Source organism: Salvelinus alpinus, chromosome 2, assembly GCF_045679555.1.
Source record: "Salvelinus alpinus chromosome 2, SLU_Salpinus.1, whole genome shotgun sequence".
Classification (NCBI taxonomy): domain Eukaryota; kingdom Metazoa; phylum Chordata; class Actinopteri; order Salmoniformes; family Salmonidae; genus Salvelinus; species Salvelinus alpinus.
Window position 1 is genome coordinate 115,286,237 of NC_092087.1, and position 20,245 is coordinate 115,306,481.

The 20,245-nt window shown below is 39.7% G+C and overlaps 1 protein-coding gene and 1 long non-coding RNA gene across 2 annotated transcripts in view; one reads left to right on the forward strand and one right to left on the reverse strand.

Moving 5' to 3' along the window:
* LOC139550484 (uncharacterized) overlaps positions 1–20,245 on the reverse strand; it is a 182,593-nt gene that overhangs the window by 48,445 nt on the left and 113,903 nt on the right. The gene's annotated exons all lie outside the window — the stretch shown is intronic.
* LOC139548967 (zinc finger protein 180-like) lies at positions 10,789–18,474 on the forward strand. The gene is made up of 2 exons (XM_071358953.1): positions 10,789–11,740; positions 14,995–18,474. Exons 1-2 carry the CDS (start codon positions 11,398–11,400, stop codon positions 15,942–15,944), a joined length of 1,293 nt encoding a protein of 430 aa, XP_071215054.1. The 5' UTR covers positions 10,789–11,397; the 3' UTR covers positions 15,945–18,474.

Genomic DNA, 20,245 nt, shown 5'->3' on the forward strand with positions numbered 1-20,245 from the left:
TGTTCTACCTCTTTACGTCTGGGCTTCACAAGAGAAGGTCCCGATTGGCTTGTGGGTTATCTGTCATTTATTTGGCGTGTGCTACGGCCCAAACAGTAGCCTGTGTAAAGTTGGTTTAATAAACCGTCGATTCGCAAACTCAAGCCTCTGTCTGGACAATTGTTCATTTATGATCTTGTCAGGTCATTACAATACATTAGCAATTTATGTTTTAGTAACTACTGTTGTTGGTTTGGCGTCAAATAAGCCTCTCTTTATATGTTACTTGCCAAATCTCAGTTTTCCATGTGGGTTTTATGCTAAAGTTCCCTCTTTCAAGTTGGTATCTAACTGGAAAATGCATCTTCTTTAGGAGTACTATTTTTACCCTGTCGACTACTGATCATTCATCCACACTGTGTGTCTCATCAATGCAGGTCATTTATGACAAATGTATAAAGTACATGTTTTATAAACTCATGAACACCAGCCAGTTTATCAGCCCGGTTTTGTTAGTTTAGGTGAATTATACTTCTTCGCCACCAGAGGGGGACATTGAGTAAATCTTCAGGTTAATTTGATATATTTTGATAGTAAAATGGATGACAGTTTATTCTGATGTAGTGAATATTAGACACATGGAAACAATTGATTCATTTATTATAGTAAATTAGGAATTAGTAGGAATTGTTAAATCCACTATACGATCACAATGACTTTGATAGACATTTCAATAGTTTTTTTGTTAGTGTATTCTAGGGCAGATTAATGGAGAATTGCTGTGGGAGTGCTATTTATATCCCGTCACTACTGATCATTCATCCAGACTGTGTGTGTCCCATCATTGCAGCTTTGGAAATAAATGAACTATCCATCCATTGCTCCTTCCTGTGTTGACTCACTGACTTGAGAGACCAGGAAGGTCACACTAGCTCGATAGGTTGATATCTAGCTCAAGCTTCACCTCATAATTTTCATTAACTGTGTGGTTGTGTTATCTAGTGGGAACCCGTTAGCACGGTGGGCTCTGGTGCCTTCTTGCCGTGGGCTCAAGACGACAGAGGAAATCAACCTGCTTGCTTCTTTTTGTTTTGTCAACTTTTCGATGGGGATGTTATGTTTGATACCGGAGGTACGAGGCCTTGAAAGCATTCAACTTTAAAGCAGTGTGTTGATGCCTGTATCACTTTATCAGCAGCACGTCATCAATGACGTCTGAAGAGTCGTTTCATCGAACAACCACCTGATTGGTTTGGTATTGGGCTTGTTCGACACTGCTGGCGACTGCCAACTGACTGATCTACAAATTACCTTACATCATAAATAACTACTCATTACTATTGAAGCAGTGTGTCACTTTATCAGCATTGATCAATGACTTCTGAAGGTTAATTTTCTCCCATCATTCTGTTTGTCTCTGATCTTTTGATCTGCAAACACGTTTAGGTTTTGTTAGTTTGGTTCTAAATGGTCTCGGTGCTGGTTGGCTACGCTGGTTAGGCTAATAGCTAGTTGGCTAAATAGCTAACGTTAGCTGGTTGGCTACGCTGGTTAGGCTAATAGCTAGTTGGCTAAATAGCTAACGTTAGCTGGTTGGCTACGCTGGTTAGGCTAATAGCTAGTTGGCTAAATAGCTAACGTTAGCTGGTTGGCTACGCTGGTTAGGCTAATAGCTAGTTGGCTAAATAGCTAACGTTAGCTGTTGGCTACGCTTTTTAGGCTAATAGCTAGTTGGCTACGCTGGTTAGGCTAATAGCTAGTTGGCTAAATAGCTAACGTTAGCTGGTTGGCTACGCTGGTTAGGCTAATAGCTAGTTGGCTAAATAGCTAACGTTAGCTGGTTGGCTACGCTGGTTAGGCTAATAGCTAGTTGGCTAAATAGCTAACGTTAGCTGGCAGGCTAAGATAACTGCATATAGCTAACGTTAGCTGGCTGGCTAAGATAACTGCATATAGCTAATGTTAGCTGGCTGGCTAAGATAATTGCATATAGCTAATGTTAGCTGGCCGGCTAAGATAACTGCATATAGCTTATGTTAGCTGGCCGGCTAAGATAATTGCATATAGCTAATGTTAGCTGGCCGGCTAAGATAACTGCATTTAGCTAATGTTAGCTGGCTGGCTAAGATAACATTCTTTGATATTTGGTTAGATGGCGTTTTGTATTTTCAAAACGTTGGTTTACTTTAAATCACATCCTTGATCCTCCTCCTCACATGTTGTGCAAACGATTGGTTTAATTTGAAGTTCTACATTTTGTTAGGATTTATGTTTATGCACTATAGCCTGTTAGCATATTGTTTGAAGATGAATATTGTTTTGTTACACACACAAACAATACAGGTGTGTAAGGACTGACCAACACAGGCCATAAAAGCTGTGGTCAGTCTGGAGAGGGGAGGGGTGCATCACTCTAGGCCAACCAGGGGGGTTGAGAGACTGTTCAGTACCATATGAGGAATTGTTTGAGTGAAGAATCAAGGGGAGACACAAGACGGAGCTACTCTACCCAGCAACCAGATGTGGACAAAGAAAAGCGCTCAAGGTGCTTGGACATGGTGGTGATACAGTGAACCCGTATATACGAGAATTTCATTTACCGTTTATCGTTTGAGTTTAATTAAAATACTTAAAATATATTCGGTGACTCTGAATCACATTTTGTCCTGATGCCAGAAATCTCTTTACATTTGAAGTTATTTCTGTTGTAGTTTACATCATAGGGAATAGGCTGGTCCTCCATTTTACTTTACACCTGACTTTGGCATTCTTCTAAATTCTGATTGGTTTAATGTAATAACTCCAAAAATAGAACAGTGAGGTGTAACTTTGCATTGGGAAAAATATTTTATTTTATCTTTTTATAAACAATACAAAACATACAAACGACAACATCATACAAACATTAACTACATCACACCTCTATCTCCATTAACTACATCACACCTGCCCAGACCCACTAGAACACACCCCCATCTCCATTAACTACATCACACCTGCCCAGACCCACTAGAACACACCTCCATCTCCATTAACTACATCACACCTGCCCAGACCCACTAGAACACACCTCCATCTCCATTAACTACATCACACCTGCCCAGACCCACTGGAACACAGCCAGCGCATTCATCAGCACCATTTTTTTTCTCTCCGTTGCCAACTCACTTTCAACTTTTAGATAATAAAGCATTTGACCTTTCTATTGAATTAACAACAGAGTATTGGTTGATTTCCAGGTTTAATTAAGTATAATATTTAAGATGATTTATGAGAAACGTATCGTCCAACTCTGGGGTATCTCACTGCACCCTCAAATGCCATGTTTTGAAATATACAGACAGACAGATTAAAAGTAATTTAACATTGTATAACTGTACTTCTGACAGCCAACTTTCTAAATCCGCCCATAACTTTATGACGTCATAACATTCCCAGAAGGATTATTGAGTCATTGTTAGTTTTACACTGAAGACATGACTCTGCCGTTGTGCTGTAGAAATTTGTGAATTTTGTCTCTTGTATAATAAGGGACTATCATTTGTCCCAACATCACAGGCCACAGACTTTGATGCAGTTAAAGACTTCCAAAAGTGTTTCCGCAGTTTAAGATCAACTGAGTTTTTTAATGGGGTTTCTCTCTGTGCACCTGCCAATGTAAATCCATTGAACGAGACAAGTTACCAGACAGGACATATTGCTAATGTTCTTCCCATTAATAACCTGAAAGACAATTAACTTGTGGGCGGTGGTGGTGATGACGTCCTATTCGATGACGTCGTCCATCGGGATTCCCCCAAAAAGAAGACGCTCTGGATTGATCACTGGAGTCAGATGTGAAGGAGGAGGTTGATCATCAGGAGTCAGATGTGAAGGAGGAGGTTGATCATCAGGAGTCAGATGTGAAGGAGGAGGTTGATCATCAGGAGTCAGATGTGAAGGAGGAGGTTGATCATCAGGAGTCAGATGTGAAGGAGGAGGTTGATCATCAGGAGTCAGATGTGAAGGAGGAGGTTGATCATCAGGAGTCAGATGTGAAGGAGGAGGTTGATCATCAGGAGTCAGATGTGAAGGAGGAGGTTGATCATCAGGAGTCAGATGTGAAGGAGGAGGTTGATCATCAGGAGTCAGATGTGAAGGAGGAGGTTGATCATCAGGAGTCAGATGTGAAGGAGGAGGTTGATCATCAGGAGTCAGATGTGAAGGAGGAGGTTGATCATCAGGAGTCAGATGTGAAGGAGGAGGTTGATCATCAGGAGTCAGATGTGAAGGAGGAGGTTGATCATCAGTGAACCTCAAGGATTGTGGCTGGGCTGGCGTTTCCACTTCCAGCTTGGTCATATATTTTGATACATTGAATGTTGATATTGTGAATCTATGTTATATATTTGTACCTCCTGTTTCATGAAGTGATGTCACTAAGTACTGCCCCTATATATACAATGCATTCGGAAAGCATTCAGACCCCTTCACTTTTTCCACATTTTGTTACGTTACAGCCTTATTCTAAAATTGATTCAATCATTTTTTCCCTCATCAATCTACACAATACCCAATAATGACATCACAATACCCCATAAGACATCACATTGCCCCATAATGACAAAGCAAAAACAGCTACATAAATGAAAAAAATAGATTTTCTTTAAAAAACAAGGACATTTCTAAGTGACCCCAAACTTTTGAATGGTAGTGTACATCTACATGATGTATTGTTACACCATGTAGGAGCAGTATAGACCTAGTCTGTTCATTATATACATCTACATGATGTATTGTTACACCATGTAGGAGCAGAATAGACCTAGTCTGTTCATTATATACATCTACATGATGTATTGTTACACCATGTAGGAGCAGTATAGACCTAGTCTGTTCATTATATACATCTACATGATGTATTGTTACACCATGTAGGAGCAGTATAGACCTAGTCTGTTCATTATATACATCTATATGATGTATTGTTACACCATGTAGGAGCAGTATAGACCTAGTCTGTTCATTATATACATCTACATGATGTATTGTTACACCATGTAGGAGCAGTATAGACCTAGTCTGTTCATTATATACATCTACATGATGTATTGTTACACCATGTAGGAGCAGTATAGACCTAGTCTGTTCATTATATACATCTACATGATGTATTGTTACACCATGTAGGAGCAGTATAGACCTACAGTAGCTAGCTACTTATTTAGATTTAGTTTGACTTAATGAAACTGCCTTAAATGTGCTGTAATAAACATTTTTTATTCGCACTAATCAATCAACACATTCCTGTCTTTGTATCTCTCAATATAAAAGTATTATTTAATTAAATCCATTTAAAATAATCTTTGTCTGAAAATAAATTGTGATCCTCAACTGCGTTTCCCCTCCAGTCAGCAGACGGCGATGTGCGTCTTTCAGGCGACGCTGCCGGCGTGACGTATAATCTAGTGGACGGTTCTTCATAAACAGCTCGTCAACCACCTCGGTAGCTTGCTAGACAACATAGCCGAAAGATTCAAGCTATTTATACGCTTTCGGTGTATATTAGCTACTGTGTTTTCGACACACTTAGGTCGTATCTACTTGTTAACCTATTTAATTATATACGTTATTTTGTATTAGTCAGCTATAGTAGCTGGCTGGAATAGTTAGCACTAGCCTAGTCGCTAATGATAGTTAGCTAGCTAACATCCCGAACATGAGGTCAGTAAGCTTCTCCCCTCCTGCTAAAGAAGAGGTCTGCTGGACGGAGAAAGAAGCTCTGGGGCTGAACATTGTCGTGAAAGAGGAGAAGGAAGAAGAGGATGTCACAGTAAAACAAGAAGTAGAGGGTGAGGCTGTTACCCTGAAAGAAGACGAGAAAGACGTTTCAGTGAAAGAAGAGGAAGAGGCGTTCAGAGTGAAAGAGGAGGAAGATGTTACAGTAAAAGGAGAGAGGAAGAGAAAGAGGAGGAGATGACAGTTATATTGGAGTGGAAGAAGAGGAGGTTGGAGATCTGTTTAACACCAGTAAGTACCGTCTCTGCAGTCGTTGAACCAATATGCAGTAAAGGGGTTCTACACTTTAATGTTGTTCTGTAGGAATGGCTGAAGCTACACTGTAACGTGTAGAATATCAAGAGTGGACCATCAACAAAACGTTAACAATTGATCAAATGTATCTAATGACAATGCCTGAAATACTGTAGTCCTCAATATCTCCTATTAGATTAGCCCAATATGTAGTCTTAAAGGGGCAATCAGCAGTTGTTGCATCCATTTTGGGACTTATACATTAATGATATGTACCCATTGTTTCTTGAAGAAATCACTTATAAATGCCTCATGAGCTTAGTTCAACTGTCGTACCCCATCAGAACCCAAATATGAGCTTTTTTTTACTCCAATGTTTGTCAGTAAATATAAACAAACACTGTATATCCTCAAAACATGGTTATAACTAGAATGTTGATATCATGGATGGTTGCATTTCTCCAGCCCCATCCCTCAGCTTTTTACCGAAACGGGCAGGGAATACGCTTTGTTATTGTTTCTACTGCTGATTGCTGCCCCCGTTACTCCTCAAGGTCCAAGGACTGTATGTTATTTTCAGAGGTAGACTGGCTCTGGCAGCTAAAATAGTCAAATATTCCATCTAAATGTGAATCGATTCTCAACGGGCAGGGAGTACGCTTTGTTATTGTTTCTACTGCTGATTCTCTGCCCCCGTTACTCCTCAAAATAATTACACATAATACTTTCATATCACATAACAATTATTTCACACAATACTTTCATATCACATCAAAATAATTTAAAATACTTTAACTTTAAAATAATTTCACACAATACTTTCATATCATATCTAAATAGGTAACCAGTCTGTATAGATAGATAGCTAAGTGAATTAAATATCATCAGCTGTCTAACGTCATATTAGCTAGCTATCTTGAGGTTTTCTGTCCTCAGATAAAGAGCTCTATGAAAGCCAGTCTACATATGAAGAGCAGTGGTTCTCAGTCCCGGGGACTCAAAGAGGCACATTGTTGTTTTTGCTTCAGCACTGCACAGCTGATTCAAATGATCAACTCATCATCAAGCTTCAAGTGGTATTTATGTATTCATTTGTGATGCTCGTTCTTGATATGATCCTGTTATTGTCACATGCTACACATGCCGTACATATGTGTGCCCATGCATCTATCAATCCAATGTTATCATGATTTGTTATCAGGGATATTATACTTTAGTAATCCACAATGACCTGGTGATGTAACAGTCTAATAATTACATTGTCTTCCATATTCCTACAGATACCTTGTAACTGGAGATTCCTTCAAAACGATTGCCTACAGTTACCGTGTAGGGCACTGCAAGGTTGGGTGACGAGGGTCATCTGGGACTGCCTCCTGGAGGAATTCAGATGTGTGAAGGCTACCTGTGTCCTGCGTAACTTCATGAGGATGGACACGAGGACCAGGAGGGGATCTGCAGCTCGCCACCGTGTCCCAGAGGAGGAGTCTGCTGCTCTGCAGGATGTTTCAAGGATGGGGTCCAACAACGCAGCAAGAGAGGCAATCCGTGTGCAGGAGATCTTCACCTCCTACTAATTCAAAGAGGGTGCTGTTCCCTGGCAACACCATAGACTACACTATGCACAACCAAAGGCTCTTTTAAGAGGGTGCTGTTCCCTGGCAACACCATAGACTACACTATGCACAACCAAAGTCTCTTTTAAAAGCCATTCACATTGCAATAAGAGTATTCTTCCATTTACTTAGCTATGTCAACTGCAGTTATTCAATTCATAGTTTCTCTCCCTTTGATTTCTACTTCTCGGGTGAGGGTGCTGTTTAGGTAAGGGTGTGATGTCTGTGCAAAAACAAAACAGGCTGTTTTAAATCACCCATATTGAAAAAAAGTACAACAATTAGACACCCTATAACCCACACCTACACACTCATGTATCAATCTGATTGATGGATTGTGTTGTGCAGTAAGCAGGCTCAGGTGTATAACTGTGGCTCCTTCCACCTTCAAAGAATAGGCAAGAGGGCCAACCATGGAGAATAGTAAGACACTTCATTATTTCTATAACTACGCTATATTGTTTGTCCTTGTGTGTCCGTTCATGTTTTTCAGCATAAAGTACTCTGCAGCCACTTAGTGTGGTGTGGACACCAGGTGAGGCCACACACAGATTCCTGTTGAACACTGTGGCTTTAACTACCTTATTTTCTCAATAACAGTCTCTCTCCTTCACTTCATCCCTCTCTCCCCTTCTCCCTAAATCCTCTAGGTTATATCAGCTGTGTCGGTGAACCCCTCCTACATCTGAACTGGCTACATAGAGGGCACAGCATGGTCAGAGGTGAGAGGTCACATGGTCAGGTCAACAGGAAGTATTATTAAAGAGATGCTTTACATTGAAATACAGATAGATGCAGTAGTCCCAGAGTTAATGATCCCAGGTCAGTTTATATTATACAGGAAGTATTATTAAAGAGATGCTTTACATTGAAATACAGATAGATGCAGTAGTCCCAGAGTTAATGATCCCAGGTCAGTTTATATTATACAGGAAATATTATTAAAGAGATGCTTTACATTGAAATACAGATAGATGCAGTAGTCCCAGAGTTAATGATCCCAGGTCAGTTTATATTATACAGGAAGTATTATTAAAGAGATGCTTTACATTGAAATACAGATAGATGCAGTAGTCCCAGAGTTAATGATCCCAGGTCAGTTTATATTATACAGGAAGTATTATTAAAGAGATGCTTTACATTGAAATACAGATAGATGCAGTAGTCCCAGAGTTAATGATCCCAGGTCAGTTTATATTATACAGGAAGTATTATTAAAGAGATGCTTTACATTGAAATACAGATAGATGCAGTAGTCCCAGAGTTAATGATCCAAGGTCAGATTTGCATTTCACCTCCTGATTGATGACTAACAATGTTAGAATAAAAACTAAAAACACAAGGCTTAAACATGCTCTCTCTCTCCATCTGTCTCTCGTCTGCAGATATGTTTTGATGTGAGAGGATGCCAACCCCCAGTCCCATCATCGCCACCTCACCCACTTTTAAGATGACCTTTGGGCCGACTAGACACTTATGTAATTGTGATGAACTGAGAGAATATTTATGTAGCACTGTGATTCATTAATCATGTGCTGCCTTCCCTGCTCCTATGTGCTTACCTCTTTCCCTTTCTGTCTTTTACACCTCTCTCTCCACCTCTTCCTCTGTTTTTATAATGCACAACAGATGTGCATTGAAGTACAGATTGAACTTGTATTTATAACACTTGGATAATGAGCTTTTCAATCAAGCGTTTCACATTCTCTACTGGTTGAAATGAAGTGTAATGTGATGAAATACTCCACCTATCCTGTGTTTATCAGATCAATGCAGATGAAGGGCATTAGATGTTGAGATGAACCAGTGTTAAGAGTATTTACATGATGCATAGGAAGTGTAGTGTTCTGTTTTTTAACATTATGCTTCTGTATATATGAATTAACTAGTTAAATCCTATTTCTAGTCTATTAGTTACAATGTGTAACCATTGATGTCTCAGGACCAAGATTGGTAAACACTGTTGAAGTGTATAATTGTAATACATACATGCAGACACAGCGTCATTCAAAGACTGGAATTTGATACTCCTGGTATTGGATATGACTGAAAAATAATCTCAAAGACATTCATACCTAAACATCACCTTTATTTGCCAAGGTAGAGTACATGATCAGTGAATATATTAAATGTACAGGCTACAATGTGGGGATCTCATGCATGGTAATAACTACATGTATATACGACTTGCATCCTTGGCACAATATTATATTCTACTCAATCCATAGGCTTCATTAATGTCATTCAGGCTGTTTTGAAGTTGATACAACTGGCTATGATAGCTGAAGTTCATAGCTAGGTTCTGAACTAATATGTATACCAAACGGCTGGATCCATACACAGATCGGCTAGATAGCTAGCTACACATCCATGGGCATACAGGGATTTTAATCATCCACTGCACAATAAGCAAGAACATAGCTAGCTACGTGATTTCATCTATCTGCAAAGCAAATATAAGCAAGGAAAGCTTACAAAATTGTACATTCAATTTGCAGTAAATTCTTCAGCTAGCTAGATTCTATACATCCACTGTTTCCCAAAACGACAGCCTGGTTTGCTGGTTGTTTCAGGAGTTCCTAAAACAACCAGAATTACAATTTCATACTCATGTCACAACACCCATAAAGCTAGCCAGCTAGCTGGCTAATGTTAGCGAGTCAGCTAGCTGGCTAATGTTAGCTAGTCAGCTAGCTGCCTAATGTTAGCTGGTTAATGTTAGCTAGTCAGCTAGCTGGCTAATGTTAGGGAGTCAGCTAGCTGGCTAAATCACGATTTTCGTAAATGAACTATGATTTAAAAAATGCATAATAGTTTGTCTCTACATGAACTAACATTCCTGTCAACTGTACATGTTTTTTGCATGATTAGTTATGACGTTATAATCCCTTACATTTGCTTCCATCCTAGTATTTCTGTCCGCCATCTTTGATTCAGTTCTGTGTAGGGGTTCCCCTCTCTTCTAGTATTTCTGTCCGCCATCTTTGATTCAGTTCAGTTCTGTGTAGGGGTACCCCTCTCTCCTAGTATTTCTGTCCGCCATCTTTGATTCAGTTCAGTTCTGTGTAGGGGTACCCCTCTCTTCTAGTATTTCTGTCCGACATCTTTGATTCAGTTCAGTTCTGTGTAGGGGTACCCCTCTCTCCTAGTATTTCTGTTCGCCATCTTTGATTCAGTTCAGTTCTACTATATCTTTGCTGAAGAAAGTCTAACAGTCACTAGTGCAGCAGCAGCCTCCCCCGGTCCTAGTGCCGGCCCGGTAAAATGTTTAAGATGAGATGGAACGGTTGACAAAAAAAAGAAATTACAGAAAAAATATATTGACTGATATTGATTTATTTAGGGGGGTCTAATTAATATTTTAGGACTAGCTAATTCCCTGAATCCTACCCTTTAATTTTTTGTCTGAAAATTAAATTTACATTTTACTCAATTGTGTTGCCCACTCCAGTCAGCAGATTGCGGTCTGCGACTTTAAGGCAATGCTGCTACTGTGACGTATAATCTAGTGGACGGGTCGCTTCTTTCAACAGCAGCAACAGTAATTCAGCCACCTCGGTAGCTTGCTAGCTTGCTAGCCAAAATAGACGAACCAATAAAGCTCTTTAGACGCTTTAGTGTATATTTGCCACTGTATTTTAAAACCACTTCTGTCGCCTAGTTAGTTATCCGTTTTAATTTCATATTTACGTTATTGTTTTCATTATTCATCTAGCGGGCTGGTTAAGTTAGCATTAGCCTAGCTAGCTAACATCTCCAACCATGAGGTCACTAAGCTACTCTCTTGTTAATGAAGAGGAGGACTGCTGGACGGAGAAAGAAGCTCTCATCAGAGGAGGAGGAAGAGAAGGATATCACAGTAAAACAAGAAGTAGAGGGTGAGGCTGTTACAGTGAAAGAAGAAGAGAAAGACGTTACAGTGAAAGAAGAGGAAGATGCGTTCAGATTGAAAGAGGAAGAGGATGTTACAGTAAAAGGAGAGGAGGATGCAGTTTTGGGAGTGAAAGAGGAGGAGGAGATGACTGTCACACCCAAAAAGGAGGAGGAGGAAACTGAATATCTGGCCTCGGTTTCCCAAACGCATCTTAAGGCATCCAATGGTTCTAACGATGAACGGGCCCTGATTAACACTAGTAAGTACTGTCTTAAAAACAGAGGCACAAACTCTGCAGTTGTTGAACTGTTTTATTTTTTTTATTTAACCAGGTGGCTATGATGTCATAATGATAGTTTAACATGGTGACCATGATGTCATAATGATAGTTTAACCAGGTCGCCATGGTGTCAAAAGTTAAGACTTTTTGTATTTAACCAGGTAGGCCAGTTGAGAACAAGTTCTCATTTACAACTGCGACCTGGCCAAGATAAAGCAAAGCAGTGTGACACAGACAACAACAATAGAGTTACACATGGAATAACATGGAATAAACAATAAACAAGCCAATAACACAATAAACAAGCCAATGACACAGTAGAAAAAAAGAAAGTCTATATATAGTGTGTGCAAAAGGCATGAGGTAGGCAATGAATAGTCCATAGTAGCGAAGAATTACAATTTAGCAGATTAACACTGGAGTGATAAATGAGCAGATGATGATGTGCAAGTAGAGATACTGGTGTGCTAAAGAGCAGAAAAGTACATGTACAGCTGCAGCGATCGATTAGCTGCTCAGATAGCTGATGTTTAAAGTTGGTGAGGGAAATATAAGTCTCCAGCTTCAGCGAATTTTGAAATTCGCTCCAGTCACTGGCAGCAGAGAACTGGAAGGATGTGTGGTGTTAAAGGGGAAATCTGCATTTACCACATCCATATTTTGATTTTTTAATTATTTATTTATAGCCATTGATTCTTGAAGAATATAACACATGCCTCATGAGCTTAGTTCAACTGTTGTACCCCATCAGAACACCAAATAAGCTTTTTTACTTCAATGTATAGAAACAATGTAAATCAACACTGTAAAGCCTCAAAACATAGTTAAAACTATAATGTTGATATCATGGATGGTCAGTCCTTGCATCCATAGGTCTGTCTATGAATTTGAAAGTAGTTACATTTCTCCAGCCCCATCCATCATCTTATTAGCAAAATAGTGGTGGAATTACAGCTTTTTATTGGTTGATTGATTGTTGTGTGGCTTTTTTAAAGGGACAACTTAGTATTTAAACAGCAACAAAATGGCTGCCCAGAGACTTGGTTTGGTAAACAGCTGAGGGATGGGGGCTGGAGAAATGTAACCACTCTCAAATTCAACCGTAATCCAACACCTAGCGACCTCGTCAAAAAGTTCAGACATCTTGGCATAACAGTTATAAGGTGTTGGCTTGACAGTCGCTGGACCCAGGTTTGAGTTCAGCTCAGGGCTACCCCCTGAATTCACTACACTATGAATACAAGAACTGGCCATCCATGAGGTCAAAATTATAGTTTTACCAGGTTTCTAGGATATATAGTATATTCTAGAATTCATCCATGATGTCATAGTGATAGTTTAACCAGGTTTCTAGGCTATATAGTATATTCTAGAATTCATCCATGATGTCATAATGATAGTTTAACCAGGTTTCTAGGCTATATATAGTATATTCTAGAATTCATCCATGATGTCATAATGATAGTTTAACCAGGTTTCTAGGATATATAGTATATTCTAGAATTCATCCATGATGTCATAATGATAGTTTAACCAGGTTTCTAGGCTATATAGTATATTCTACAATTGCCAGTGTAGATTTCCTGTGGGGGTCAAATTGTTAGAGCTGTTGATAAGTCATTGTATAATATTCAGCATTTATTTTCATGCCATTACATCAATACAGCCCAACCAGAAGAGAAGAAACTCTTTCCGATCCACCTCCTCCTGCTGTCCTTCACAAATTCTGACTTTGCTGGTAATCGGCTACACAAGCAGTCAGCAACCTACATTTGGAGTGCAAATGTATCTTACCATTTCTACTGATCTGCGTGCCAGTTATGATTTTCATATTCACATTTTACTGGAACAGTTTAATTTAATTGATAATAGTATCTCAATCATTGTCTGTGATTAATCTACATTCTATCTAAATGAAAATTATACAAATCTAAATAACTTTTATTGCCATTATGACATGGCAACAAACAAAAACATTGCTAATAACTGTCCTATAAATCACATGGCCTGTCTACAACGAACTTGAAACATTGTATAAAATATTCTGGGCCCTCAGTTTCCCGTGCCAGTGAGTTCTCGACCGACACAGCTGTAGACTATTTGTGAAAGGGATAAGAAGTAATCAGGTGTTTTGACATTTCCACTGGATCAGCACATTACGTTTTTCCCTTTTGTGCCGAGTGGTTATCGAAAGGGTGAGAGCTGGAAATATTTTACAAATACTTTGAGGAGTTATTCTCATTTGCAATTGATTTTGATTAGACTTTGATTACATGCTGTTAGAGGTGAAGAGAAATTTGCTTTGAGAAGCTCCACAACTCATTAGTGGTGCAGTGTTAAGACAATGAGAAATACTATCAGACATCCCCAAAAGGGCACATTTATAGGCCTACATTTGTGTGCAGGCCAGGTAGACAATGCGTAGTTAGGTCTATGTTGTTAAGTTAGGGGTCCTACAGTAGGTCTAATTTGTTGTTTGGTGAAGTTATGGGTCCTACAGTAGGTCTATGTTGTTAGGTGAAGTTATGGGTCCTACAGTAGGTCTATGTTATTGTTAGGTGAAGTTATGGGTCCTACAGTAGGTCTATGTTGTTGTTAGGTGAAGTTATGGGTCCTACAGTAGGTCTATGTTGTTAGGTGAAGTTATGGGTCCTACAGTAGGTCTATGTTGTTGTTAGGTGAAGTTATGGGTTCTACAGTAGGTCTCTGTTGTAGTTATGGGTCCTACAGTAGGTCTATGTTATTGTTAGGTGAAGTTATGGGTCCTACAGTAGGTCTATGTTGTTGTTAGGTGAAGTTATGGGTCCTACAGTAGGTCTATGTTATTGTTAGGTGAAGTTATGGGTCCTACAGTAGGTCTATGTTGTTGTTATGTGAAGTTATGGGTTCTACAGTAGGTCTATGTTGTTGTTAGGTGAAGTTATGGGTCCTACAGTAGGTCTATGTTATTGTTAGGTGAAGTTATGGGTCCTACAGTAGGTCTGTTATTGTTAGGTGAAGTTATGGGTCCTACAGTAGGTCTATGTTGTTGTTAGGTTAAGTTTTGTGCCAATTTGGCAAACACTTAGTGTACAAACCCTCATTTATATTTAACCTTAATTAATAATTAACCTTAATAACTTGAATAACTCAATCATCGATGTTACTACTAATGTGAAAACAAGACAAAATATGACTATTCTTGCTCATTTTGTCGGCCTTGAACCATCTGTCTGACTTTGTTGTTCACACAGGAGAGAGACGTGACTATCTTGGATCCTCTGGGGAGTCTCAACAACCTCATGATGCTGACAAGGCAGAGAAGAGTCTCTCCAGATCAGAACTCCTCCAGAAACACCTGCAGAGACCCACAGGGAAGATAATTCACCGCTCTGACTGTGGGAAGAGATTCACCTCATCAGCAGGCATTAAAATTAATCAGAGAATCCACACAGTAGAGAAACCTTATTGCTGTACTCAATGTGGGAAGAGTTTTACTCAATCAGCCAGCCTGATATCACACCAGAGAACACACACAGGAGCGAAACCTTTTAACTGTGCTCAATGTGGGAAGAGTTTTACTCGGTCAACCGGCCTGATATCACACCAGAGAACACACACAGGAGAGAAACCTTATAGCTGTGATGAATGTGGGAAGAGATTTGTTACATCTAACAATCTGACTAAACACCGGAGAACACACACAGGAGAGAAAGCTTATAGCTGTGCTCAATGTGGGAAGAGCTTTACTGATTCTAGCAGTCTGACTAGACACCGGAGAACACACACAGGAGAGAAACCTTATAGCTGTGCTCAATGTGGGAAGAGCTTTACTGAGTCTAGCTGTCTGACTAAACACCAGAGAACACACACAGGAGAGAAGCCTTTTAGCTGTAATCAATGTGGGAAGAGTTTTACTCAGTCAACCGGCCTGATATCACACCAGAGAACACACACAGGAGAGAAATCGTATAGCTGTGCTCAATGTGGGAAGAGCTTTACTGAGTCTAGCAGTCTGACTAAACACCAGAGAACACACACAGGAGAGAAACCTTATAGCTGTGCTCAATGTGGGAAAAGTTTTACTCAGTCAACCAGCCTGATATCACACCAGAGAAAACACACACAGGAGAGAAATCTTATAGCTGTGCTCAATGTGGAAAGAGTTTTACTGCGTCTAGCAAGCAGACTACAAACCATATAACACATACAGGAGAGAAATCTCAGCTGTGATCAGTGTGACCAGAGATAATCTGATAAAATACCTCTGATCAAACATCATAAAATACATACATGAAGGACAGAAACCTTATAGCTGTGATCAATGTGGGAAGAGTTTTGGTCAATCTCACGATCTGACTCTACACCAGAGAACACACACAGGAGAGAAACCGTATAGCTGTGATCAGAGATAATCTGATAAAAGATCTCTGATCAAATATTAGAAAATACATATATGAAGGAGTTATTTCATGTTATAAATTAATTAATATCACAATGTAGAATGTTTTAACATTGTAGGAAGAGTATTTTAATGATGTCAAAATGTAGAATGATTTAACATTGTAGTAGGAGTATTTTAATGATGTAACAATGTAGAATGTTTTAACATTGTAGTAGGAGTATTTTAATGATGTCACAATGTAGAAATCTAAATGTTTGCCCCCTGTTCTATTGATTTCAACATGATATGGATGTTAGGGGGAAAATCCAGGCTCTGAATTGAAAGAGTACTATTTATTTGATTTAACAAAAAGTGACTAACAAAAAGAGTTGTGTTACACTTACCATGTTGGTGACCCACTTGAATCAAAACGCAGCACTTCAAAATGTAGAGATCTGTTTTCTACAAATTGTCCTCTAACCAGTGATGTACACATTATTCCCAGATTCAGTGTGGTTTTTGGAGCTGTTAGTTTTAACAGGACGTGCAACCTCATCTCCCTCCTCTCGCACAAATGATTTTAGCGATGAGTTATGAAAAATAAGTGTTGCGTTCCTTTGTTTAGCGACCCCTACATTTAAATGCATCACTCCCAAATGTAGCAGACTGTCTTCTGCAGGTTGTCCTCTAACCAGTGAGGTAAAAGATATCTCCCATTTCCATTTGTTTTGTTTATCACAAACTGTTTCTGCATATTGGTTATTGATTAAACTGTGTACAAACTGTGTTTTAACATTGGGCTATCCCACCTAGCAAAATGTAATTGAAAAGATGTTGAAAATAAGACTATGCAACCAAATATTTCATATTTACATTTCATGTAACATTTGGTAATCATAATTATTTATGCAACCAACTGACAATTTTTTGGTACAATTATATTGACATTGTTTCCCTGCTTTTCAAATATCAGGGTTCATTCTCAGATGTGCCAACGCAAATGTACTATAGCATGACATTGGGGACTGGGCCCCGATCCAACAACATGCCTATCGAGTGAACCCTGAAAAGAGAGAGAAGCTCCGCAGTGAGGTGGAAAGTTACTACGGATATTGCAGGAGTTTCCTCTTGAAATCAGACATGTCTCTGGTAAGGACAACTTGGTTGCTGATTGTCTCAATAATGGGCAGTCAAAAAGATATGTGTTTTGCGTTTAGCCAGCGCGTTGCCATGGATCACAATTTATTTTGACACGTTTTTCCGTATTAGAGATGAGTTTTGTTTGGGCTCGTTCCAAGGGGACGAGAGTTCTAGAAGCGAGTGAGTTTTAGGAAGACGAGAGTTCTAGAAGCTAGTGGGTTTTAGGAAGACGAGAGTTCTAGAAGCTAGTGGGTTTTAGGAAGACGAGAGTTCTAGAAGCTAGTGAGTTTTAGGATTCTATAGAAAGAAAAAGGATTTAAAAAATAATACGATTGTATATTATTATTTAGAAATGTTTTTTTCTTGTTTTTATTTGTTGACAGCCAGTAGACACTATGTTTATATTGGTGAAGGTGAAGCATTGTGGTTGATTATAATGTGAAATGGAAGTTGTTTTCTGTTGGTGGTGAGCAAACTTGTCCAACAAAAATGATAGGATTTATTTGTTGTCTTAAGGGGGAAGGTTTTACAGGCTTTGGTTTTTCCATTTATGTTTTGAGGTTGGACTTTAGCACGTATAGCTCGTCAGCACGTAGGAGGCACTGATTGGTGTCACCTCGTTAGTCAGTATGTGTAACACCAGTTCTTTTGTTTGCCTCTTCTTGGGCAGATTTAGTGGGTCTCATGGTGGGTGACTTTTATGTCCCAGTTGTTGTTACTAGTCAATTTTCAGTGGACACTGAGAGCAAAACTGCAACATTATGTTATAATACTTTTATTGCATCAACTGGTTGTTTTATGCAACAGAATAGAGGGTTCTTAGAACTATTGTGTCTGTGTGTTCTACTGAGGACGGGCCTCTGGGAGAAAACACTGACAGGACATTTACAATGTCTTTTGGGTGATAAAAACCTAAAGAGACCACATTCCAGGGCATGAGTTACTGTTTCTGTTCTATATGGTACCAGGGAGCGATGAACCCCTCCTAAAAAAAAAATACCTTGAATTTTGCATTGCATCCAATTAATATTTTATTCAATGGCATTTCCTTAGGCTGCTCATTAGTCTTTCAGTTGTTAGTCTTCTGTTTGTTGTGTACTAAATATTTCATTTTTTTATTTGTTTTTTCTTGTGAAGCCATTGTGTTGCATCCATGTCTGAAATGTGCTGTATAAATAAAGCTTGATTTGATTTCAACAAATGAACCCAATGACTGACCAATCAAAAGACTCTTGGTCCCTCTTAGTATTTGTTAATGAATAGAATACAGTATATACATATTTTATTTTTATTTTTTTTTCACCTTTATTTAACCAGGTAGGCTAGTTGAGAACAAGTTCTCATTTACAACTGCGACCTGGCCAAGATAAAGCAAAGTAGTGTGAACAGGCAACAACACAGAGTTACACATGGAGTAAACAATAAACAAGTCAATAACATGGTAGAAAAAAGAGAATCTATATACAATGTGTGCAAAAGGCATGAGGTAGGCAATAAATCGAATAATTACAATTTAGCAGATTAACACTGGAGTGATAAATCATCAGATGATCATGTGCAAGAAGAGATACTGGTGTGCAAAAGAGCAGAAAAGTAAATAAATAAAAGCAGTATGGGGGTGAGGTAGGTAAATTGGGTGGGTAGTTTACAGATGGACTATGTACAGCTGCAGCGATCGGTTAGCTGCTCGGATAGCAGATTTTTAAAGTTGTTGAGGGAGATAAAAGTCTCCAACTTCAGAGATTTTTGCAATTCGTTCCAGTCGCAGGCAGCAGAGAACTGGAAGGAAAGGCGTCCAAATGAGGTTTTGGCTTTAGGGATGATCAGTGAGATACACCTGCTGGAGCGCGTGCTACGGGTGGGTGTAGCCATCGTGACCAGTGAACTGAGATAAGGCGGCACTTTACCTAGCATAGCCTTGTAGATGACCTGGAGCCAGTGGGTCTGACGACGAACATGTAGCGAGGGCCAGCCGACTAGGGCATACAGGTCGCAGTGGTGGGTCGTATAAGGTGCTTTAGTAACAAAACGGATGGCACTGTGATAAACTGCATCCAGTTTGCTGAGTAGAGTATTGGAAGCTATTTTGTAGATGACATCGCCGAAGTCGAGGATCGGTAGGATAGTCAGTTTTACTAGGGTAAGTTTGGCGGCGTGAGTGAAGGAGGCTTTGTTGCGGAATAGAAAGCCGACTCTAGATTTGATTTTGGATTGGAGATGTTTGATATGAGTCTGGAAGGAGAGTTTGCAGTCTAGCCAGACACCTAGGTACTTATAGATGTCCACATATTCTAGGTCGGAACCGTCCAGGGTGGTGATGCTAGTCGGGCGTGCGGGTGCAGGCAGCGAACGGTTGAAAAGCATGCATTTGGTTTTACTAGCGTTTAAGAGCAGTTGGAGGCCACGGAAGGAGTGTTGTATGGCATTGAAGCTCGTTTGGAGGTTAGATAGCACAGTGTCCAGGGAAGGGCCGGAAGTATACAGAATGGTGTCGTCTGCGTAGAGGTGGATCAGGGAATCGCCCGCAGCAAGAGCAACATCATTGATGTATACAGAGAAAAGAGTCGGCCTGAGAATTGAACCCTGTGGTACCCCCATAGAGACTGCCAGAGGACCGGACAACATGCCCTCCGATTTGACACACTGAACTCTGTCTGCAAAGTAGTTGGTGAACCAGGCAAGGCAGTCATTAGAAAAACCGAGGCTATTGAGTCTGCCGATAAGAATATGGGGATTGACAGAGTCGAAAGCCTTGGCCAGGTCGATGAAGACGGCTGCACAGTAATGTCTTTTATCGATGGCGGTTATGATATCGTTTAGTACCTTGAGCGTGGCTGAGGTGCACCCGTGACCGGCTCGGAAACCGGATTGCACAGCGGAGAAGGTACGGTGGGATTCGAGATGGTCAGTGATCTGTTTGTTGACTTGGCTTTCGAAGACCTTAGCTAGGCAGGGCAGGATGGATATAGGTCTGTAACAGT